This window comes from Cinclus cinclus, chromosome Z, assembly GCF_963662255.1.
Source record: "Cinclus cinclus chromosome Z, bCinCin1.1, whole genome shotgun sequence".
NCBI lineage: Eukaryota > Metazoa > Chordata > Aves > Passeriformes > Cinclidae > Cinclus > Cinclus cinclus.
The window spans coordinates 19,658,641-19,684,864 of record NC_085084.1 but is presented as its reverse complement, the minus strand read 5'-3'; the positions used below and the strand labels follow the sequence as shown (position 1 = coordinate 19,684,864).

At 40.8% G+C, this 26,224-nt stretch overlaps 1 protein-coding gene across 1 annotated transcript in view; it reads right to left on the bottom strand.

Moving 5' to 3' along the window:
• The window catches only part of SLCO4C1 (solute carrier organic anion transporter family member 4C1), a 33,619-nt gene extending 20,563 nt beyond the window's left edge, over nucleotides 1-13,056 (bottom strand). Inside the window, exons 1-2 of the mRNA XM_062513866.1 lie at nucleotides 12,831-13,056; nucleotides 1,112-1,375 (exon numbers count right to left, since the gene is read on the bottom strand). Coding sequence (XP_062369850.1) covers nucleotides 1,112-1,375; nucleotides 12,831-13,056 — 490 coding nt within the window. The remainder of the gene's footprint in view (nucleotides 1-1,111; nucleotides 1,376-12,830) is intronic.
• Nucleotides 13,057-26,224: the final 13,168 nt, after the last annotated feature.

Sequence of the window (26,224 nt, the reverse complement as noted above, 5' to 3'; positions counted from 1 at the left end):
TTTCATCTTAGTGAAGTAGAGGGGTCAATACTGAAATCAAAATTGTAGGGAAATGGGACAGTAACAGAGCCAGGAGCAAGTAACCAGCTGTCCCTTTCCCAAGAGCTAACAAGTAATTATCTGCTCATAGCCCCCAAAACACTAAAGATAGTTTCTTTTGACCTTGTTCACTTAAATTGATCTTCATTTATTAGATATGAAAAAAATAGCTTGACCAACTATTTAAGCTAACATCTAGGTAGTTTGTAGAAGTGGACAAAATGATTACTACTAAAGAAATTAATATGAGAATCAATAACCTTTCATCATCTTGTTTAATAGCTACTATTTTTTTTTTTACTGAGGACACTAATATGCCTAGTCTTTGAAGGCATGATTTTGATTAAAGACTGCAATAATAAAATCCTAAAAGATTAAGTCATCCTACTTTAAACATATGTGAACATTTCTGATTTATAGGTGTGCCACCAAATTGAAATGCAAATAGTTGGCATTAATCACACTGTGCTAAGTTTTGTTTTCTGAGAAAAGTTTAAGAACTGAGAGATAAGTACACCCGTAATTGAAGTACTGCATTGTTCAGTACAGCTTGTTTCATCTTTATTGCAAAAAAATCCACAAGTTAAAATCAACATCTTTTTTAAAAGAACTTAGAGAAACTTGTTAATGAATCCATCAACATGCCTTTAATAGTTCAAAACCACAAAGAAATGCAATAAGTAGTCACCTTTCAGGTAAGATGGTAAGTGTAAGTAAGCTTTACTAAGTTAGAGTAAGCTTTAACATTTCTGCTATATTGCTGACCTAATTTGATTCCTAGTCACAGAGCGATGTCAGATAATTCTTTCTTTAAAGTGAATTTTAATTGCATTCATCAAGGCAAGAAAAAAAAGCATTTTATTCAAATGTTGCTTAAGAGCAAGAGCTGATACTGGAAAAATAAAGTTCACTGTGCAGAGAGGCAGCTCATGAACTAAAGAATTTCAAAGAAACAATTTTCAGTTACAGACAGCACTCTATTTTAGGACATTGACAGATTAACTGTGTTGCACCAAGCTGATACAGAGATTTTAATTTTCATAGCAATTTTCAAAAAAAACCAGAAGCTTACCTTCAATTTTACCTCCATACTGGTAGCTTCCACTACTGAAGTGTGGTAAGGAATATACAAGTGAGCCCAGTCCTAGCATAAATGCTGAGAAAGCAAGCCATCGTGGCTTGTGCCCTCTTTCTCCAAAGTAAGATACAAACAGTGACAATACACAAAAGGCAATGTCATAGCTTGCAGAGATTAAGCCAGTGAGGGAACTGTTCAACTCGTAACGCTTCTCAATGGTTGAAATACTAATGTTAATCAGGCCATTTACCACAATACCTACAAAGATTTAAAAAAAAGGAGATAGTTAGTCAAAGACACTTTTAGAGGTGCAGAGGTAAACTTACCCTTGTGTGATGGAAAGGTTAAAATTAATATATATTTATACAAGGCTCCTTTATAAGGTATTAGCTTCAAAATATAAGTACATAGTAGATCCATACAGTGCCAGCTTAGCCAGCCAAATTGCATAGGACCTATGTATTTGTCTGAAGCACAGATTTCAAACAGAATGCATTACGATGTCATAAGATACTTTAAAGGTAATTTAGTCAAGGTTATGACTTGCATTAGAATACATGCTACGACTGAAGCAAGTTCAGGACATAGTTTCCAAATTATTGCAAACAACCAACTCCCTGCCAACACAAAAGGAAAATAAAAGGCTTTTGAACAAACATGCATCCTGTGTAATATAAAAAAGTGTAAAGCTATTTAAAAATTCTTTATAACTGTTTCAGAGCAGCTGAGCAAAAAAGCTTTTCCCCTTGAATCTGTAATTTCCCTGAAGCAAAAGTATCAAACAACTTGGAAAAAAGTCATTGCACAAGCTGCCCTACTGAAGCACAGATGAACAGCAAAAAAATTAACTAAAACTAGAACTAAGCTACAATTGCCAGTGCATGCTTAAACACTCTGTCCATTTTTACAAAAGCATCGTTTGTAGACTAACTTGAATCTTCTACCCTGCTTCACATTCTGTTTCTGTGAAAAAGACCAGGTAGTTAAATTTCCAGGAGCTTGGTTTTAGCAGTCCCAGATAGGATTCAGTTACAAGATAAATAGCTGTAGTTATAACAATGTCAGACAACTTTATCATAGTCTAATTACATTGTGCCCATAATAAAATACATACCTGAAAAAAATTTGTGAAGCCTTAGAGTCAGACGTACAAATATGTTTGAGTTCTGTAACCTTACAGATAACTGATGAGGATCTCTCCTGACACAGGCCCTACAGTTACTCTTACTCTAAAATTAAAATATTATTTTCTATTGTCATTCTAAGAGGAGAACAAAAGACTAGTAACAGAAATGTGTTTCAGTTAATTTTCAATAAGCACTGCACCATTCATAAGTACAACTACTTGAGCCAAGCTTCAACATCTCCTTTGAGCACTCCTATGTATTAAAAACAAACAAAAAAAAATACTCCAAATAAACTAGCTGTTTTCTAATGGCCAAACTTCAGTTTTCTATATGGAAGCAACTCTTGGCACAATCATAGTACCAATACCCTACTATGGCCTCTTTATTAAGGCTGAAAATTTCGCCTGTCAGTTTAGTCATCACACACTAATTCATATGGGGTTGACACAAGTATTCAGGTGTCCTTCCAGTGTCATTAATTACACATTCAGCAACTTTATTTTCTTCTTAAGAAGCAATAACCAAAGAACAATATCAGCATGAAGGAATGAACGAACTTTTCCCAACTGCCAGAACTTCAAACATTTACTAAGGCTTTAAAACACTTGTATGAAAATGTGCTACACAGAAAGTGGATTACAGAGCTAGAAGGCATTGTCTAAGTACACAAACATGTAATTTAAGTCACAACCTTTAATAGACATCCTAAAAGCCAGAAAACCGTCCATTTAATTATAACGTATAATTAGACTCCATCTGTAAAAATGGAGATGTGATGAATGGCAGCATAACTTCTACAATTACATCATCTAGTAATAAATCACTAAAGCCTCTTCAAGAAAGACAGAACCTGGCTGATACTAACTTGATCTGAAAAACAAATTCTTAAGGACATCCCAACACTTAAAATTGTAATACAGAAATTATTTTCTAATTATTCTCAAACAAAACCTCGTTTTCCTGTGTTGGGGGTTTGTTCTTTCCCTTTTCCCTCTGTGGAATTTTCCCCATTGTCATGCTAAGATACCTGTTGACTGGGCCATGGTGGCAAGGGGGAGGGGAGAGAAGAGGGGAACCTCGTGAGATTCAAACAGCCAGAGGAGGAAACAGAAGGTTCTGGCTCGGCCCATTTCCCCTGTGGAGTTCAGACGAAAAGGATGATCGCCTCCTGAGCCCCATCCCTACAATCCCCGCACCAGGAGCCATCCTAACTGCTGTCAGACCCTGCACTGCTGCCTTCTCACCTTATCCTGCCACCATCCAGCACTCTGCTGAGCACCAGGACCGACACCGTGAGTGGAGGGCTCTCTCCATCTCTCTCTCCCCCTGGGACAGTGCTGCCATCACCCCCAGCCCTCCTGCAGCTCTGCGGGACCTGCCTACCCCCAGCACCGGGAACTGCAGCTCAGGGAAAAGGTGCCTGCAGCCAAAAAACACTGGGACTGAGTTACTGTTCTGTTTGTGGGTAATTTCATAGCTGTTGTTGTTCTTGTTTGTCTTGTTAGATATACTAGTAAAGAACTGTTATTCCTATCCCCATATCTTTGCCTGAGAGCTCCCTTAATTTCAAAATCATAATAATCTGTAGGAAGGAAGGATCACATTTTTCAGTCCAAAGGGAAGCTTCTGCTTTCCTTAGCAAACACCTGTCTTTCAAACCAGGACAGATTATGGCCACCCAACATGAGGCCCGAGGGCATTGAGAGGAAAGGGTGAAAAAGGAGTAATAGTTCTTGAGTTACCTCAGTTTTGTGTTAGGTGCCATCATGTTGTTCAGCTCACCATGGTTTGGGCTCCATGTGGCCACAGCTTTATCTCTCCCATTTGCAATCCCTTACTTGAACATGGGTCCTATAACTCAGGCTGTTGTAACTGTTATCCAGTTCATTTTGTGGGCTGATAACATGAGAAATTCATGGATTTTTAACTTCCTCTGGAAGGTGGGCACATGGATTCACACTCTATCTGTATGTTTATGATAGCTCTATCTGAGCTATCACACTCTAACTGTATGTTTTTGGGGTTACTTAAATAATGGTACGTACTGTGACGATATGACACCGCGAAAAATTTTGTCCCAACCCCTTACACAGTTTTTGGGGTCTGCTCCACCAGTTTTTGAGGGGTTCAAATCTCTTCTAAGTGGTAATGATATCATACAGTGGCTGACATTGCTAATAGGCCTTGTAAACCTGTTCTATTTAACATTAACAGATGAGGGGAGATTGACTTGGATGACAACCCTGATACGTCCCCCAAGGAATACGGATTCTGCCCCAGAGCCTGGCTCTGCCCCTGCCCCAGAGACTAAGGATGTTGCCCCTGAGCCTGACTCTGCCCCAGAGCCCACCTCAGAGAGGAACCATCCAGAGTGGGTGGGGTTTCTAGCAAAGGAGATGGGCCAAATGAAGGAGTACCTTTCCCCAGCTCTTGAGAAACTCTCCCCTTGCCTTAAAGAGGGAGAATCTGATGGTGCAACAGTGGAACCCACAAAGGTTACATCTCTCCAGGTTCCAGCTAAACTGCAAGGGCACTCACAGCCAGCAGCAGTTGCCCCCGTGAAAACTATAAAGTTTAGGGTGAAAACAAAAGCACCTAGATAATAAGGATCAGAAAGCAGGGCCCTCACAACCAGCAGGGGAGCCAGAGGTTGAGATCATCACTGAGTCCCTGTCATACGAGAGTCTCCGTAATCTGCGTAAAGATGTTGTATGACAGGGCCGTGAGGCATTTACAACGTGGTTACTGCGGGTCTGGGACCTTATAGGTACAGGTGTAAACTGGATGGTACTGAGGAAAGGAATTTGGGACCCCTGACCCAGGACTCAGGTGTGGATCACATATTCGTAAGGGAACCAGGCCCCCGTTCCCTCTGGGAGCGTCTTTTAATGAGTGTAAGAGAGAGGTTTGTCCATAGAGAGAGAATGCAGGAGCACCAGCATAGAATGCACTGGAAGACCCTTGAGGAGGGGATCCAACAGCTGAGAGAAGTGGCAGTACTGGAGGTACTCTTTGGGAGGGGTGGACAACATGACAATGACCCCGACAAGGTCAGGTGCACAGGGCAGATGTTGTGGAATCTGGCACACCTGGGGCCATCTCAATACACCACATTCATTGCAGCCATTAATGCTGACAACAGCCAAGAGACAGTGGGTTCTGTTGCCAATAAGCTCAGAAATTTTGAGAGTATAATGAATGGCCCAATGCAGGCTCAGGTCTCTGCTGTGATTAGGGAACTCAAAGAGGAGTTTAAGCAGGAGATAAGAGGGGTGAGGGAGGAGATGAGGAAGGTCAATACAGCACCAGTGCAAGTCACAGATTCCAGAGTTGGAGCCCAATGTCCCCCAGCTAGGGAGAGAGGATACACCCCACGAGCTGATCTGTGGTTCTTTCTGCGTGACCATGGGGAAGACATGAGAAGGTGGGAAGGGAAACCCACTTCTGCCCTGGCAGCACGGGTGCGTCAACTCAGGGAGGGAAACACTAACCAAGAGAGCTCCACTAAAGTGAAGGTAGCCTCAACTTCCCATAACCAAGAAGCAGGGTATTACAAAAGGGAGGATGATTTGTCAGATCCCCTTGAGGGAACCTCCAACATGTATGCCCAGTGAGGAAATAATAACCAGTGCTAGAGGGGCCCTGCCTCTAGCCAGGGAGAGGTACGGGAAAACTGGGTCTTTTGGACGGTGTGGATCCGATGGCCTGGCACATCAGAGCCACAAAAACATAGGGCATTAGTTGATACTGCTTCACAGTGCACCCTAATACCATCGAGACATGTGGGAGAAGAACGTGTTTCTATTGCAGGGGTGACGGGGGGATCACAGGAATTGACTTTGCTGGAGGCTGAGGTGAGCCAGACTGAGAAGGAGTGGCAGAAGCTTCCAATTGTGACTGGCACAGAGGCACCGTGTGTTCTAGGCATAGATTTCCTCAGGAATGGCTATTACAAAGACCCAAAGGGACTCAGGTGGGCTTTTGGAATAGCTGCTGTAGAGGCAGAAGGCATTAAGCAATTGAACACCTTGCTTGGAATGTCAGAGAACCCATCTGCCGTGGGACTCCTGAAGGTGAAGGAGCAGCAAGTGCCAATTGCAACCTCGACAGTGCACCACCGGCAGTACAGGACAAATCGAGATGCTGTGATCCCTATCCACAAGATGATCCGTGAGCTGGAGGGCCAAGGGGTGGTCAGCAAAACCCAATCACCTTTCAACAGCCCCATCTGGCCTGTGCGCAAGTCTGATGGAGAATGGAGATTGACTGTGGACTATCGTGCATTGAATGAAGTGACTCCACCGCTGAGCGCTGCTGTGCCAGACATGCTGGAACTCCAGTACAAGCTGGAGTCCAAGGCAGCAAAGTGGTACGCCACCACTGACATTGCCAATGCATTTTTGTCCATTCCTCTGGCAGCAGAGTGCAGGCCCCAGTTTGCTTTCACCTGGAGGGGCGTGCAGTACACCTGGAAGCAACTGCCCCGGGGTGGAAACACAGCCCCACCATCTGCCATGGACTGATCCAGGCTGCACTGGAAAAGGGTGAAGCTCCAGAACATCTGCAATACATCGATGACATCATTGTGTGGGGCAACATGGCAGCGGTAGTATTTGAGAAAGGAGAGATCTTCCAGATTCTGCTGGGAGCCGGTTTCGCCATCCAGAGGAGGAAAGTCAAAGGTCCTGCCCGAGAGATCCAGTTCCTGGGAGTAAAGTGGCAAAACGGGCGGCACCAAATCCCCACTGAGGTCATCAGTAAGATCACCGCGATGTCTCCACCAACCAACAAGAAGGAAACACAAGCTTTCCTAGGTGCCATAGGCTTTTGGAGAATGCACATTCCTGAGTACAGCCAGATCGTGAGCCCTCTCTACCTGGTCACCCAGAAGAAGAACGAATTGCACTGGGGCCCTGAGCAGCAGCAAGCCTTTGCCCAGATCAAGCAGGAGATCGCTCATGCTGTAGCCGTTGGCCCAGTCAGGACGGGACCAGAGGTGAAGAATGTGCTTTACTCTGCAGCCGGGAACAAGGGCTTGTCCTGGAGCCTTTGGCAGAAGGTACCTGGTGAGACCCGAGGCCGACCTCTGGGATTCTGGAGCCGAAGTTACAGAGGGTCTGAAGCCAACTACACCCCAACAGAGAAGGAGATCTTGGCTGCTTATGAAGGGAGTTCAAGCTGCCTCAGAGGTGATTGGCACAGAAGCACAGCTCCTCCTGGCACCCCGACTACCAGTGCTGTGGTGGATGTTTAAAGGGAAAGTCCCCTCTACCCACCACACCACCGATGCCACATAGAGCAAGTGGATCACCCTCATCACATAGTGCACCTGTATCGGAAACCCAAATCGCCCTGGGATTTTGGAAATAATTACAAACTGGCCAGAAGGTGAAAATTTTGGTCTTGCCGATGAAGACGAGCAAGAACAAATGACCTGGGCTGATAAAGCCCTGCCATACAACCAACTGCCAGCAGATGAAACTCGCTACACTCTTTTCACTGACAGTTCCTGTCGCATGGTGGGGATGAACTGGAAGTAAAAAGCAGCTGTATGGAGCCCCACATGACAGGTTGCACAAGCTACCAAAGGTGAAGGTGGATCAAGTCAACTTGCTGAACTCAAAGCCGTGCAGCTGGCCCTGGACATTGCTAAAAGAGAGAAGTGGCCAAAGCTCTACCTTTACACTGATTCATGGATGGTAGCCAATGCTCTGTGGGGTTGGCTGGAAAGATGGGAAAAAGCTAAATGGCAATGCAGGGGAAAACCAATCTGGGCTGCTGATGAGTGGAAAGACATTGCCAGTCAGGTAGAGAAGCCACCCGTAAAAGTCCCATGTAGATGCCCATGTCCCCAAGAGTCGGGCTAATGAGGAGCACCGACACAATGAGCAAGTAGATCAGGCTGCAAGGATAGAGGTGTCACAGATAGACTGGCAACACAAGGGAGAGTTGTTCCTGGCTCGATGGGCCCACGATGCCTCAGGTCATCAAGGCAGAAATGCTGCCTATAAGTGGGCACGAGACCAAGTGGTGGATCTCACCATGGACAGTATTTCCCAGGTTATCCATGACTGTGAGATGTGTGCTGCCACCAAGCAAGCCAAGTGAGTGAAGCCCCTCTGGTATGGGGAGCGGTGGTCCAAATATAAGTATGGCGGGGCCTGGCAGATTGACTACATCACACTGCCTCAGACACGCCAAGGCAAGCGCTATGTGCTGACCATGGTGGAAGCCACCACTGGATGGTTGGAGACCTACCCTGTGCCTCATGCCACTGCCTGCAACACCATCCTGGACCTGGAAAAGCAAGTCCTTTGGAGACATGGTACCCCTGAGAGAACTGAGTCAAACAATGGGACTCATTTCAAGAATAGCCTCATAAACACCTGGGCCAGAGAACACGGCATCGAGTGGGTGTACCACATTCCTTAGCACGCACCAGCGGCTGGGAAAGTGGAATGGTGCAATGGACTACTTAAACCACTTTGAAGGCACTGGGTGGGGGAACTTTCAAGAACTGGGAGATTAATCTACCAAAGGCAACATGGTTAGTGAACACCCAAGGTTCCACTAATCGAGCAGGCCCTGCCCAGTCTGAGCCCTTGAGAACACCAGATGGAGATAAGGTTCCCAAGGTGCACATGAGAGGTATGCTAGGAAAAACTGTTTGGGTGAACCCTGCCTCCAGCAAAGACAATCCAATTCGTGGGATGGTTTCCGCTCAAGGACCTGGTCATACCTTGTGGGAGAAGCAAAGGGATGGAAAGACCCGATGCATACCCCAAGGAGACCTCATTTTAGGGTGAACTACCTATGATACTGTGCCTGTATCTGTAACTGTATGGATGTCTATAATTTAAAGATTTTAATATGATGTAGCATGATGGTATGGGAAAATTCGGGGTGGATAATGTTGCGGGTTGGCTCTTTCCCTTTTCCCTCTGTGGAATTTTCCCCATTGTCATGCTAAGATACCTGTTGACTGGGCCATGGTGGCAAGGGGGAGGGGAGAGAAGAGAGGGAAAACCCATGAGATTCAAACAGCCAGAAGAGGAAACAGAAGGCTCTGGCTCGGCCCATTTCACCCGTGGGGTTTGGAGGAGGACGATCGCCGCCTCAGCCTCATCCCTGCCATGCCAGCCCCGGGAGCCATCCTAACTGCTGTCAGACCCTGCACTGCTGCCTTCTCGCCTTATCCTGCCACCATCCAGCACTCTGCTGAGCACCAGGACCGACACCGTGAGTGGAGGGCTCTCTCCATCTCTCTCTCCCCCTGGGACAGCGCTGCCATCACCCCCAGCCCTCCTGCAGCTCTGCGGGACCTGCCTACCCCCAGCACCGGGAACTGCAGCTCAGGGAAAAGGTGCCTGCAGCCAAAAAACACTGAATTACTGTTCTGTTTGTGGGTAATTTCATAGCTGTTGTTGTTCTTGTTTGTCTTGTTAGATATACTAGTAAAGAACTGTTATTCCTATCCCCATATCTTTGCCTGAGAGCTCCCTTAATTTTAAAATCATAATAATCTGTAAGAAGGAAGGATCACATTTTTCAGTCCAAAGGGAAGCTTCTGCTTTCCTTAGCAAACACCTGTCTTTCAAACTAGGACATCCTGCTACATCTGTTAGAGATTTAGGTACAGTGTGCACTGACACATAAAATCCAGATTAATTATAAACCCCAACTGCATTTGCCATCACTAAACACAAGGGTATTTTTTTTTCATCCATTCAACAAAAATATGTGTTTTGTAGTTGTTTTAAGAATGGTGGCTTTAACAATAGGCACCCAAATAAAACCAATTTAAAAGGTCTTGGTAAAAGCACCTGGTCTGATCAGCGTATAAAATATTAGTGATACTCAAAGATTTTGGGTATATTACACTGGACCAGTCTCAAACTGTGGTTCTGTTGTTTTATTGACTTAAAATAACTAATGACATGAGAAATAAACAGTCCTTCTTGCACTCAAAACAGTGAGATAACCTCTACCTGGTTTTCTACTACAGCTATGCATACTACCACAGCATATTTAGTTACTGTGTTACTAGATGCAATCATACATTTCAGCAACTGTAATGGCCATACAGAAAGCAGGTATTAGTCATGTAAAAAGTGTTCTAGGCAAAGAAGTGTTTCGTATTCTTGAAATACAGGTTTCACAGGTACTCAGAAAGGCCAGAAAACAGAGCAAGTTCCACCTGAAATCTTCTATGAAGCTCCAATATAGCACATCAGGTGCTAATAATAACAATCTATTTTAGAGAGCAGCTAGAAAATCTTTTGACAAATACATGCTTTCAGTTAAGATTCACAACGTACAAGGTCACTGCAGATAATCATCCACTATGTTCACTAACTTAAAATAAGTCTAGCGTAATAACTTATATTCATCAAAAGTGTCTTACAGATTACTTCATTAATCTTCAACGCATTAAGAAATAATCTTTTCTAGAGGCGCATTAAGTAAGTTTAATAGATATATCTTATCTTCCTCAGTGATGGTTTCTGTAATTTGGTGGGTAAATCAAATTATTAGACCCAAACTAGAGTACAGTATTAGGTCACATAACTTCAAAATCCTAGTTCTGTTTTGTATGCTTTTATCTAAACTCCGAAGCTGCAAGACCTGAATATTTTCACAAAGTTCCACGCACAAGCCTGGATTTCTTGCTGATGACCCTTGTTTTTCCCACATCTCAAAAAGAATTGCAGCTTGCCCTCAGCACCCAGTTTCCTCTATGTTGTAACCTAAGGAAAGGATCCTCTCAGAAAATCCAGGTAACACATCAAAACGTCACAAGATCTGCAATAGCTATACCTACACCAGCTTTCAAAACAAACATCATAACTTTCCTTTCTTTAAGGCCCTAAACCTGAACTAGATTAATTAGGTGCCTGGCATACATATACAGTTAGATGACAATATTAGAAGCAATAGCTGGTTGAGTGGCACAAGCAACACCCGTAGCCTGCTAAGGGGACAGAGATTCTTATGATACAAGTTATTTTTATGGCTGGGAACCTATCCAGACTACAACCAAGACTTTAAAGTATGCTGAGTTTGTTATTCAGCTCAACAATCAGATCAGAACAGGACTGATTTTAAGAAATTTAGACATGTTCAAAATATTCAGGACACTTCGTTTAGTTTAACAGTTTTTTCAGTGTCATATTCAGGGCATTTTTAATTGCCTATCCATATTCTTATGCCATTCAAAAAATTTATATAAGCCTTCTACTACTCAGATAGTATTGAAATCTAATGATGCAAGAAGTTCTTCCACAGACACATCCTTCTTGCTTTTATTTATGGAGAAAACAAATTTGGCAGGACAACTGCAACAGCAATCATCTTCTGATCCTACCAGCTGTAGCATGACCTTTCAAAATCAAGCAAGAAACAACAGGCTTGTCCCAGAACTTTCTAAATACTTCTTTTCTAACAGTAAGCCTATATGCTGAAACAAGATCATAATCTGAAGGGGCTAAAATCAGAAAAAGTTCACAGAAACACCTACTAAGACACTAGTTCATGCACTGACTCTCCAAGCATGACAATCAGCTCTAGTAGTAGTTCTAGGTTTTAAGCAGAGCCTCCAATTCTCTTCTCCTCATACCAGTCCAGTTACCTCAGTATGATTCTAGGTGGAGTGGAGCCATCCATCCAAACCCTGCATTTCTTTGGTGTAGGCTACTCTCTCATCCAATACCGAATACCCAACGTTTCCCCCCACCCCTCTATAGAAATTCCTTTGAGTAACAACAAGGAGTTTTAAAGCAAATTGTTCAGGACACACCCTTTCTTCTCTAGCTAGTAAACAAAGTTGAAAGGGTATGAATAGGGACCCAACCACTCCTTTTGGCAGACCAGTATCCAAGTTCCAAAACCTCAATTTTTTAAATATTTTTTACAGTAATTCTTCTCCTCCCCTTGGTCAACACTTTCTACTTTCTAAGTCTAAGGCTTGCTAAGGCCCTAACCAATCATTGCAGAAACCCAAAAATATGGACAAGCATCTCTGAAGCTGGACAACACGAATTTAGGGCAAACTAAACTTTAGGTTACTCCCAGTGTCAGCTTAAATCATTACCCAAAGTTCCACCCAAAAATAGTGTTTCAATTAGCAAGCAGTTAAGAAAGTAGTGGGATACTACAGTTTTATATTTATATTGGTGATTTAATCCCTGGCTTGTAAGTCTCTGCCTGTGTGTGCACATGAAGCCCTACTTCCCGGTGGTGAGTGAGGATGCAGCACTGACAAGTGCACAAAGCAAAGAGCTGGCATGACCGTGGACTCAGCGGTGGTCAATGAAGGACGTGGGAAGAGAAAAAAGGAGAAACAGAGTGAAGTACAAAGAGTAATACTGTGCAACTTCCACGTCCCGAGCACAAGCGTACTTTCTTCCCCTAGTCAAACCATTACAGTTACTGCTCAGCAACAGCTCTAGAGGAGCCCTTTCTCTCCTCACCCACCACCCAAAACATCACCACTCCTTCCCCGCCTTGCCCAGACCAGGCTCCCGCCCGGTTCCCCTCAGCCCCGGGACGGGAAACAGCGCGTTCCCGGGGCAGCAGGGACACCTTACCTTGGAAGATGGCCAACAGGCTGTAGGCAGCCAAGTACCCCTCGGAATTGTTGCAGAGCTGCAGAGCTCTGGGGGCGCAGGGGCCCCACCCGCAGGGCCCTTCCTCGGGGCAGGGGTCGGGCCCGGCGGGGGCAGCACCTGCGCCGGCGGGGCCCGAGCGGCAGCGCCGGCCGGGGCCGGGGCAAGGCGCCTCGAACGCCGGGTTCTCGATGCCGCCGCTGTTCATGGCGCCCAAGGCCGTTGCCAGCCGCGGCTGCAAAGGCACTCGCGCCCAACGCTCCCCTAAACGCCCCGAGGGCGGCACGGCCCCGCCGGGCACGCTGGCCGCGCTTCCCCCGCCCCTCCCCGGCCCGCCCCGCTCCTGCCCCGCCGGCCCCACACGGGCGTACCCCCGCAGGTAATAAAAAAAAAATCACGTACCTGAGAAACGTCATCAGGAATGTTTCTTTTGAGAAACTGGAAAAAAAAATTAATATATTCTGTGCAAGTGTTGCTAAAAGAGAAAAATTGCAAAATGTACCTGACATAGTAGTTTCCTACTTCAGGCAACATTATCTGCCCACAACAAAAACTCTGGACATTTGCAGATGCTACCTCCAGTTTCAGACATCAATCATGAGAATTTGTCAAGGGCATAAGAAAGTCTGAGTTTGCTGGCATTTAATATAAATTATTTGACTCCTCTGCCAAGAGTACCTGCGAGAGAGTCTGGGGATCCAGATGGAGAGCTGTCACCACTGGTGTTCATATCTGGGCAGTACAACACAGTCCTGAAACGTCTTTTCCCTTTAAAGAGTTCAAGACATTTTAGAGTCAAGAGAAAGAGGACTGAAACAGGAAACATCAGCAGTGACTTTGGTTTCACAGTGAAAGCCAGGGTATCATCTTGAATTCCCAACCATCTGACCTTAGAGACAAGCATACATTTTCCAATATTCATATGACAACACAGAAACTAAATTGAGAGATTTTTCTGTAAAAGAAAACAAGTACATTAGATGAGAGAATATGTTGCTATTTATTCAAATAGGGTTGAAAATGGAAAATCAGCTGTTATTGCTGCTCCTGGGACATCTTGCAGGGGCAGTGTGTGGTAGCTAGACCTGGAGGGCTGTGGACTTCCCTGGCTTTTCTCCATCCTCCTTCTTGGCCATCTCAGGGTCCCTCCTAGGTGCTGTCCCACCCCCGCAGCTAGCAATGACCTTCCCAAGCCCACAGGAGTGCAGAAAGCTGCTTCCCAGTGAAGTTGGTCAGTGATGATCCCAATCCCTCTAATTAATTATTATTTCAGGCTATAATCCAGATCTTGTTGTTTCCTCAAGTGGCTATCAAGATGTATCCCGGTTAACTGCTTCATGAGAGGTCTAAGAATATGTATAAACCAGCTGGCACACCAGTCTGTTTAGAAGAAGAATATAGTAGAAAATTCTTTTTGTGTTTTTATTTTTTTGGGTTTCTTTTATATCCTCCTAATTATAGTAAAGTAGGACATGCCATTTGAAATAACATCCTGATCTTTGCTAAAGTACCTATATGCTTGTATAATAAGAGAAACCCATGAAATTGCTAAATTATTATACTGCTAAGAAGACATGAAAACCTCCCTTGATCTGCCAGATCAGCTAGGTTGGTTGTTGTATTCATCTAGCTGTCACTCTCCCAACTGGTGGTTTTGTTTTATCACCACAGGAAGGTGACAGAACGGAAGGCAAAAGGAGAAGCTAGTGGAGCTTAGTATGGAAAAAAGTGTGTTCAGATGAAGCCAACAACAGTTTTGTTGGGGAGAAATGGGGAGGAGGGTAGCATTATGGTGTCCAGTGGAGGTTTAATCTGGTAATTAAATAGAGAATTGAATAATCAAGGAAATTAAATAGGATTGAATTTTTGAGAATTTATACCAAGCTAGTGGAGTACAGATTTTAGGAGAAAGCTACAGGTTCAGGAAGAGAGAGACAGAGAATAAAATGTGTTTTTGCATTGGTTATGTCCCCAAAAACTGTTTGCAGAGAAATCCAGCAGATTTAACCAGTTTTTATACACTGCTTTACTCTGAGACAGTATAGAAGTTTAAGTTCCTGGCATTTAAGACTGGGTACAAAACCTACCTGAAAATGGCAAAATATAAGTGGTTTCTAAGGGAATATCTAAAATCTCACATAAAAATTAGTAACAGGCTGTGAGGTGAATTTGGTGAGGTATTTGCCTTGACCAAAGATGCTTATCAAAAGGGCTAATATGACCAAGAGTGTATGCGTGTATTGCAGTCAGAGGTACTTGCTAAAGTTTCTTTTCTCTGTTATTCTATATAGTGTACCACTTCTATCCTTTTACCTTATACCACTTATAAGTGATACCTTGCATGGTACCACTTATGCAACCATAAGGACAAAGACAAAATGCAACAGAAGTTTTCAGAACAAATGAGCAAACTGAATAAATTAATTTTATCTTTGACATTAGAAGGCTCTTAATCTTCAGTCCAGATGAGTTTTTGGAACAAACTAGTAATGGATGTTTATTACAGAAGAATATAACAACATTAATACTGGAATACCTTGCAGAGACACTATTTTAAAGAAAAAAAATGCTAAATTTGTGGAAGAATTATAAAACTGTGACCCTTGTAACTTCACTGTGTTTGATCAGCTATTGAGTCTTCAGCCTCACAAGTCATTGTTGTCCAGTTGCATACCATGTCACATTTCTTGCAATCATGGGAATGCTAGATAATAGCTGTGGTTTTGTTTAGAAATAGAGTTGCACCATAAAGTTTCAGAACTGCCATTCTCTGAATTTTGAGTGATTGTGTTTTTGCAATCAGGTAAGGCAGATGGGGGAAAATGTATATTCTTTTTTTTTTTTTTTTCAAGGGTCTCAAAGCAATCCCCTCTCATATAAGGGCCAAATGGAGCACAGACTCACTTTCATGTTGCAAGAAAATTATCTCCCAGAAATTATCTCTCAGTAAAAGATTTTGCGAGTGCAGTATTCCCTTTGACTCTGCCAGCTATAAAATAAAACACAAAGCAGATTACCTGGAGCCCTTAGAACACAATTTCCAGACAGCTTTTCAGTTTTTACTGCATGTTTCAGACTTCAAATGTTTGCACAATTTTATTTCTGATACCTTGCCACTAACAAAAATCTTCCTTGTTTCATTATTTCATATTTACTAGGTCTCTGCATTATTTTGGCTGGGTCAGAATTCATGCAAAGAATACTATGAAAGCCTATGTTACTTATTTTTTTTTTTAAATGAAGACTCTCCTTTTGTATTTTATTTTAATTTTTTTTCCAGTTATGAAAATTGGTCTTGAGTTTTTACATACTTTTTGCTGTTTAAAGATGCAACTAGCACTTTTAACAAGCATATTTCTCTGTTTTGAAGAGGAGTGTTAGTTAGCAGAGAGATCAGAATAAAATAGAAATTAGCCTGCCTTTTGCTTGTAGAACTAGGAATTTCATGCATTAATTATTTTTTCTCTAGCCTATCTTCATTGTTTTATATTACTAGAAAGATCTTAATCCTGTTTCAGTCCTGATGGTGTGTTTGTTCTGGAAATAATGTAAAAACAGGATTTTTATTGTCTATGTGAGGTTTTCTACTTATTTATGTAAAAATTATCAATTCTGGTCTGCTTTTGTACACATCAATATCTTTTAAAGTTAAAAAAGCAAACCTACAGCTATGTACACTTCTCCTGTGGGATCTAACTAGCAGAAGGTATCTCTAAATTACATTGTACCTCAGGGAAATCACATTCTTTTGTCACCACAGTAGTGCTTGTTTAGAATTTTGTATCTATTTAAATTACAGTAATATAGCTTTTAGTTTGGACTGTGCCTAGTTGTGACACCAGTATGGGCCTAAAGAATCAATATCAACTTCCCCCTATTTTGAATATATGACAAAGGAGGTATTTTCTTGAATAATGAGCTTTTTTAAGGCATGCCATTTTAATTCTTGCGACGTCCAACCAACATATCCTGAAGTTAAATACATGTAATTTTATGCTTGTTTGATTACTAGGTTAGTGGTACTAAGAAAGCTAAAGTGATACCCTACAATTAATACCTATAGTTATTCCCATAATTTATTAAGCTGCCTAATATGCCTCAAGGTGGAAACTTAAGGCTTCTCCTGTTTTTGCCTCAATGCCATAATCTTTTATGTTCAGCCAAACCTCACCTGCTTTCTGTAACTTTCATGTTGTTTGACCTGTAAACATACTCAGAGTTAATACCATCAGAGTAAATGATTTTTCACACAGTAAGTTCCATGTACTTTTCTTACCCTTGAAATTTAATGAGTAGATCAATAGAGAATAATGAATTATTTCTTTTCAGAAACACTAGTTTTAGTGTTTTCTAAAACTGGGAAATCTCTTCTATTTTCTTTTTGCCTGGTTCACAGATTGAACAAAACTAAAATAAATTTGATCTGCCTCATTGTTTGTTTCATCAGCAAATAGATGGACTCCAGTGACAAGGCAGCTAGTAAGGCTTTATGATATACAGTACATTCTGCATATACAGAGCAGGAACATTCACAAAATTTCTATCTTATATACTATGCTTACCATAATGGCAGTTTGTTTTTTCATAGTAGTGAATTTATTCTACATATAACATTCATATTACAGGTGAAAATACACAGCCCATTTGTGTTAAATCTGCTTAAGTGGTTTCATTCTTAGGTAAGTTCTACTCATCATGGGTGAGAACACTCCTGGAGCTCTGTATCCAGCTCTCGCCAGAGCAAGAGAGAAATGGAGCTGAAAAGTGTGAAGTGAAGGCCCATGGCAATGTTGAAGGGACTGGATCTTAAGCCAGGAGAAGAATAGGCTCTGGACAGGAATCTTATCAATGTACCTGAAGGGAGGATGCAGAGAAATCAGAGACAGACTCTTTAGTGGTGCATGAACATTATTAAGCTGAAGAAAATATCCTATTTTCTGTCCTATTTTTTATCCCTAAAATATCTCTATTAAAAAGATATATTAACAAATTAAGCCTTTGAAAGTTTCCTTGAACAGAAAAAAACTCTAAAATTTAAGCTCTGTAGGTATTAATTACCTTTTAAAATTTTTTTAAACCAGAAAACCACAAAATACTGAAAATAACATTTTAAAAATATATATTAATTGAAAGCTGCAAATGAAAAAAAATAGAGAAATTGACAAGTTGAAGTCCATTGAATACTTGCACTGGAGTTTAAAATAATTTTAGCTGCAAATTAAGCAATTAACCTACTGAGCAGTCCACCGAATATCAGGTTCAGCAGGTAGATTTAATTCATGGAGTACATCAAACAGATGCAAGTGAAGAAAAACCTCAAACCCTTTGTACCCTTTGTATGTTAACTCTTAAAAAAGAGTAGCCAAACCATGAAGTTAAACAATGACAAATTTTTTTTTTTTTTCAAAGACGCTCAAGTGACTTATTTGACTGGAAAAGAGTGTTCTTCTTCATTCAATGGTTTATTTTCAAGTACCACTTTAGAGCTCCATAGCACAATAATTAAAATTGCATTTAATTTATACCTATACTCATATAATAGGTGTTGTTTACAAGAAACCATAATAATACATTTCCATTTCTTTATTTCTGATTGAGATATTGTGTTATACTAAATCTAAAGTTTGCTTCATATACAATCTAATTTTGTACTAGATTTTGGTGGTTTTTTTACTTTTACAGTGACTAATGCAATGGAATAACAAGATTTCTGTTTCAATTCATTTAATTAAAATATCCTGGTCATAGCTACCTAATTTGCTGAAAAATGACCTGGTTGGGAAGCTGAAGCTCTGAGAAAACAGAAATAAGCCAAATTGATAGCCTTCTATAAATATCAAATAAATCCTATTCACTTTTTTTGCATCATGTACAGTTACTAAAGTAGGTGATGCTAAAGAACCGTGCAGAAAGGGCTGCATTCAACAGAAGACTAATAACCAAAACCTTACAGTAAATCCATTTAACAGCCTGAACAGTGACAAAAGAGCTATAGAGTAAAAAACGATTAGAGGATTTCCCACTAAATGCACCAGAAGAGAGTGTAACATACCCACCAGAAGTGTCAGGAGACATGGCACAAACAGCAATGCATGGGAAAATTTTGACACATCTACAGGTTAAGGTAACCAAGTTAGAATAGCTTCCTTGAATTTTGAAGAGTTTGTTAAACTCAGATTTCTTCTAGGTGAAATAAACACACTGTCTTAGACCTCTAATCAAGGAATTATTGATAATCCAATGACCATGCCTTTAACTTTTAGAGTCTAAGTTGTATGAAGCGAAAATGACATGCAGAAATCTCTTGTGTTCAGCTCTCCCTTTAGTTTTCTATTCATACTTTCACAAACGTTCTGAGACCCAAAGCTGCTGACTTCAGTTTGGGTAATGGGGGAGCAGAAAGGTAGCTTGGAAAGGGACATTGTAAAGGGGGGCAGGAGAAGAGGCTGTGAGCCAATCTGCTGTCACCTCTCAATAGCTAAAGATCAGCTGAAGAGTAGCTTATTCAAATTTCCCCATAAACACCCTGCATTCTCCAGGTGGCAATTTCAGCACTTGGCACATTGAGATTGAAATTTCAGGAGGCCTGAGGGAGCAGTAATTCACATCCAGCCTCACAGAGAGTTTTGGAATAATCAGTGACTGTGTGAGGAGCAGCGGTTGTTTGAGAGACCAGGTACCAAAACCCCTAACCTGAGGTTGGGGAGCAACAAGGGACAGCGGCTGTGTCGTGGACTAGGAGCCGAGAGCAAAGGACAGTGACATGGCCAGGAAGGCAGGGCAGGGACCTCTCCCCTGTCATCCCCTGAAGCCCCTGGCTGCAGGCAGAAGGGCAGAGGTGTGGGTGCAGACCCCATGTGAGGCTCTTCTAGGCCTCAGACCCAAAGTGCCTTAGGGTGTGTCACCAGAGGAAAGTCAAAATCTCTGGAATAATTGTGGACATATTAAAACTGAGAGAACAATCCATAGTGTTTTCCACTTGGCATCCAAAACACAGGGTGGACATTTGCAACATGTCATAATAAAAAGGATATTGAAGATAGCAGAAGCTGTTACAGCGGGCAAACAAGTGAGCAGTGATTGAAGTTTGGAGACAGTACAGCTCCATCCCTGTTAGACTCTGAACGTGATGGGAGTATGCTCATAACTGGTTTTGTCAAGCAGTGGCCCTTGCTGCTGTGCAGTTTCTGGGGAGCCAGGCACTGAGGGCATCAAAACCACAGGCAGTTGAACCTGGGCATGAGGCAGCTTCCAGAGGAAGCAGGGACAACCCTATGCCAATGTTCTCCCAGCTCCTGCAGCTCTACTCCCTGATCCCTAATCCAGGGCAGCACAGCTGTACCATGTCACAGCTTGTGTGAGCACATCCATGGAAACCTGAAGGAGGGATGGATAGGACGAAGGAGTCTGGAGCACTGGACACCCTGGTTGACCTGATTAAGGAAGAACTCATATGAATATTTGTTCTAATTTATTGAACTACTTCACATCAAATAGCAGCAGCTGTGCATCTCCCCATCTGTTATTTCTTTAATTAATATTGTGTATTTTTCTTCATTTGTTCCATACACTTGTTTAGATGGAAATGGCAGGCAGCTGGGGACACACACAGTTTTTTTGTTATGTCAATATCCTATTATTTTGCCACCAACAAGAAGCTATTAGTAATATTATCTGAACCTTAGATAGTCTTTTCCTTGTTCCAAGCATGCAGCTCACATCCATGGAGATGCAGAAGTCTTAATTAATTCTCAAAATTGATTCTGACCTTAGAAATTTTTGAGATTACTAGATTACAACCAAGAAGAAAGTGTACAACTGATTCTACTTGGAATATATTCTCTTTGGAAGAATGCTATATCATCTAAGGAAAACTTTGAGAAGGAATTGAACAGACTGTAAAGCTTTCTAAGTAAATTAAGATCAGCAAGTAATCACCTGTGTGAGTAGGAGCACTACAATGCGTATTCACCATCAAGATTGTATGAACTCTCAATAACTGCAATATTCTTCCATAAATGTAAGTGAAACTGTTTAGGAAATATTTTTAGAGGATGCACAAGGTCACTGTCTGCTGATACTGACAAAAATCCTGTGTGCTTCTAGTAGTAGATAATGTGAGGAACAAATTCTTTAAGCAGAAACAGAAAAGTTGGTCATTTTCTGGATTTAAGTTTAAGCGAAGTATAATATAATATAATATAATATAATATAATATAATATAATATAATATTAGTATGTAAGTATAAACTATAACAAAATATAAAGTAACATGCAGTTATTAATATTATGTACCTTAAATAGACTCCTGTTCAATTGGGATTAAGCAAAATATGGATTCTGGATATTTTTTGTAACATATTATGGCATTTATTTTTCAGGGGAAGCATTACATTAAACTCTGTTACATAGGAAATATTTTAAAATTAGATTCTTAAATAAATACAGTCTGCTCATTTTGTAAGTTGTGTGCTAGTATGTAAATTGAGATCTTACACGTTTTATTATATAAGCCATAATCTTTAAGATAAATCTCCAACACTAAATCCATTAATGCAGTGAATGTTTGAAATGTTTGTGAGACAATATGAACTAAATAATTGGCAGTTGTGAAAAAGAAACTTCTACACATTCAGTCACCCCACAGGTTTAATACTAATATGTAGTCTGAGTAAGACTTAAAGGCGGTGGTCACCCACGCATCACCCCTATGCCAAAATCATTCCACAGAGACTCAGGCTCTGTTTCAGAATCAAATTAAGCATTCCAAAATTCTAGTTTTAACCTTCAGAAATAAACTGATCAGTGAAATCTATAAAACACAGGCTCTCTCTCAGAACCAGATTAAGCATTCCAAAATTCTGGCTTCTACCTTCAGAAATAGTCTTAACTTTTGAGTCTATGAGACACAGACTGCTGTAAATATGTGGAGAGGTTGAAGAAGCAGGTAGAAGAAAAAAAAGCTGTTTTAAAGGAAGAGATTATTCATATCCTTGTCATACATATATTTGTACTACTCTTAACTTTCTCAATTAATTCTTAATGTTGAAGACTGGGCCAGCCACCTTTATCTGTTAAGTACTTCAGTGTCTTAAAATATATGTTATTGACATAATTGACATAACATTGCTCTGTGAAATATTTCAAATTCTCCTTGATTCACTTTTACTTAATTTCTTACATAAAAATTATATAATCAGTTTTATTTCAAATGTACATATCTGCAAATTTGGACTCCATGTTGTAAATATTAACTTCAAATCAAATACTGTAGCAGTAAGATTTTATCTCACATCAATATGATTGTGACATATATAAATCATTTGTAAATATAAGAAAGCAAACTGCTGTTTTTCCATTATCTCATTTTTATTCAAAAAATAAAATTAAAATTAGATTCATGTTAATATTTATAGAATAATAGTTTAAGAACTATTACTTAGTAGAATGTCTCAAGCTGCCAAAGTAATGAAATTGTTGTATGTCTGACTTTTTGAGACAGAAGAGCTGATAATGTGACTCTTACCAAGTGGAAAAAACTTGAGAAACAGACTGATTCTGTGAGGTAGAAGTGGATGCCCAAGGTCTCAAATGTACAAAATTAAATGAAATTTTACTTGGCCTTATGCTTGAAAGTTCCAGGGGCAGGCTCCAAATTGGAGTGCAGAGAAAAACAAAACATTTTGCCAGGGTTTATTGTAATTTCCATATTCTGTGTGATACTATGAATTCACGTTTCAAAGTAACTTGTTGATTTCCATACTATTTTGTTTTGCATTGTTGTTTACAAACATTGGTAGAGTCTGGAAATACCTAACTTGCTGCTGTTTCTAGGGTCTTCATCTGCTTGGAAACCAGTACTTGATTAGCAAGTATTATGTAACTATTATATAAAATGTAATAATTACATTATTACGTTGAGTTAGACCTCAACGTAATAATGTAGTAATGTTTCTTAATAATGTAGTCAGGAAAATGTTAGAACCTATGTTTCTCTTTTTCTGATTTCATTTATTTGGGAGCAAGTTTTCAATAACAAACCTGAAAATGCATGTTTGCCTTACAAAAGAAAGAGAGTAAGGAGTTCAGTGAACTAGATGCCTTTCAGTTATCTGTTAGAATGTAATTTCCAGCTTTTAAAGGCCTTAGAACACCTAATGGCTAAAGGTGAATAACATTCCATTATAGCAGTGGTTAAGAGCCCATGATTTCATCATAATTTGAAAGTAAGAGATGTCAGGTCTATCTGTGCTATGAGTCAGTAGGGCTTAGGTCAATCTCCATTTTCAGCCACCTGGAAAGCAACTGCCCTGTTATACTTGCAGAGGTGTGTTAAGAACTTACCTGTGACCCAGAAATCTGGGTGATATGATCAAAGCTGGTTTCCCCAGCTTTTTTAGGACATGTCTCTCAAGACAGTTTCACCACAGCTTCAAAAAATTTGCTACACCAAGAAGAGGTAGTAACAAAGGGTAAATTGTCTAGTAAATGCCTGTGAGGTTCTGTTCTAATGCACACACTGAGGAAAGGTTTGACCATGTTGCTGTATCATGTCACTGTGAGAAGACAGAGTTCAGTTGTTTGCATATAGCTATAGATATTAATTTTAAAATGGGTTAAAAGTTAAAATGGCTGTTAATGGTATTAGAACATACCTTCCATGATAGATTTAAAAAAAAAACAAAAAAAAACAAAAGGAAAGTAAAAAACAATGGATTGGGGTTTTTTTGAGAAAATTTATTTACCTGTGGCCAAATAACTGAAGAGGGAACTGGATATTGCATTCTCATGGAATCATAGAATCAAAGACTGGTTAAAGGTAGAAGGGACCTTAAAGATTGTCTAGTTCTAACCCCTTTGCCATGGGCAAGGACATATTTCACTAGACCAGGTTGCTCAGAGCTCCATCTAGTCAGGCCTTGAACACTTCCAAGGATGGGGCATCCACAGCTTCTCTGGGCAACCTGTGCCATGGCCTCAGCACCCTCACAGTAGAAGAATTTCTCTAATATCTGATCTAAATTTATTCTGTTTTAAACCTGGTTCAGTAACCTTTGTTTCGTTCCTCCTTGTCCTATCCCTACAAGCACCTGTAAAAAGTCCATTTCCATCTTTCTTGCGGGCTCTCTTCAGGTACTGAAGGCTGCAATTAGGTCACCCAGAAGCCTTCTTTTCTCAAGGCTGAACAATGCCAGTTGTCTCAGTCTTCCCCGATAGCAGAGGTGCTCCATCCCTCTGATCACCTTGTTGCCTCCTCTGGACTCTCTCCAGCAGCTCCCTGTCCTTCCTGTGCTGGGGTCCCAGGGCTGGAGGCAGCTCTGCAGGTGGGGTCTCACCAGAGCAGGGCAGAGGGGCAGAATCCCCTCCCTCCCCTGCTGCCCACGGGGCTCTGGGTGCAGCCAATACTTTTATTAGGACATAAAGGAATGAAATTTTTCTTTCTCAGTTTTTAAAGCAATCTACACAGTGGCTAGAAGTTCCAATAATATTCTGCTTCAGCAAGCATTGCCACTCATCTTTGGAACATCAGAGTTTGCTGTACACAGTGATAATCTGTTTTATAATAAGTCTTTTATATCTGCGTTTCATAATTGGTGTCAACAGTGGTATCAGTCATATATTGTTCTGTCCTAATACCTTAATGCTAGAAGCTCAGTTATTTGTTTTTGATTTGGGGGGGTTTTTTGGTTTTTTTTTTGTTTGTTTTTTGTTTGGTTGGTTGGTTGTTTTTTTTTTTTTTTTTTTGTGAGAGATGTGAATTTCGACTGGCTATAAAAATACCACTTTAAAAGTTATTATTTCTGAAATTTGAAATTAGTGGTATGACTGAAACCTCTCACATAACAGAATACATTCAAAATTGGTATATTCATCTTGTTCAAATGAAACTAGTAGGTCCACACCCTCAGCTTCCTTTTGGGAGAGTACAGAGGAACTCTTTCACAAGAAACACAAAGGAATTCCTTAACAAGAAAGAATGTTTTTCTCCTAAATTATGTCTTTCTAGCATTAATCTCCTTCTGTAAAGTTTCATTCAGAGGGCTAAATGTGCCTCTGTGATGGGATTCATGCTGCATGAAAAGCAGACATCCATTGCTGGTGATACTTCTTGAAGTGGATGATCTGATTTGCTACTGTAAACACAGAGAAGAAGCTGTGAGACTCTGAGTCACCCCCGGTGCAGTTTATTTTACAATTATTTATACATATTAAACTAGCCCATTTGTTTGCCCAGGGCTGGGCCATTACCATAAATAAGCTATTGCACTGTCTCTTTGGGCATTGCACAAACACTTTTAAAGCTGTGTTTGAACATGTTAACAGGTATGGAAAAGCAGAGACTAGTTAGTTGTCATTGCATGGTGCTCTAAGAACTTAAACCAGCGATACATCAGCCAGGGTCTCATTAGGCAGCTACATAACACCTCTTTCCTTCTAGCCTCTCCTATCTCTCATTTCTCCTTCAACAGCTTGGCAGAATCTTTATCTCCAAAAATGCAGTAAACAAACTTTTCTTTAATAGCTGATAAAGGTGCAAATGCAGGAAAAGAAGAGTTAATCAGCACACTGGCCATGACTATCAAAGCAAAGTCCTCAGAGGATAGGGTGGCTGCAGTTCTTGCTGCCAAGAAGGAAGCTCAGACATCAGGCATGGCAACTATTTAATGACCAGCAAATCCTCTCATCAGGAGCAGACATGGGATCATGACCCACACCTGCCTACTGCCCTGACCCTTCAAGGCTTTTCAACTCTGCTATGCCACTTCCCTGGCTCTGCACTCCTCTAATTTTTTGTGTCACAGAAGTTTTGAGCTCAATCTTGTTAACACTTACTAACACTTCCAGAAATATTGATTTTATTCCTTTTTTTTGATTCTTTTTTTTAAAGGTGTACAAGCAATAAAATCAGTAAAATATTATGTTTTTACTTGAATTTAAATTATTTTTTTTTCACCAATACTAAAAAACAATCATTACTTATTTCTACTAAGTCTCCAACAGTGTTTTTTAAATATTATTCCTCCTTCTGTCCTCAGATTTCCCAAATTATGAACACTGCTTCATTGAGCATAATTTCTTCCTTTATACCAATATTAGGTCAGCTAAATATTTTAGTCACAAGGAAGTAATTTTCCCCTATTTCAACATTCCATGTTTGCTGTCAGAAATCTCTTCAGCTTTCACTTGGCTTGAAACTCGAGGTGAGACTGAGTAGTTTTGTTCCAAATTAGTCTGTGCAATTTCACAAGAGTTCTTTGGGCAGCATCCAGAAGTGGAAATGTAAATATAAAAAGATCAATGCCACTGCTAGAAACATTGTTTTAGAACTATGCTATTATGTTTGAGACCAGTTTAAAAATCCTGAAGATTAAAAG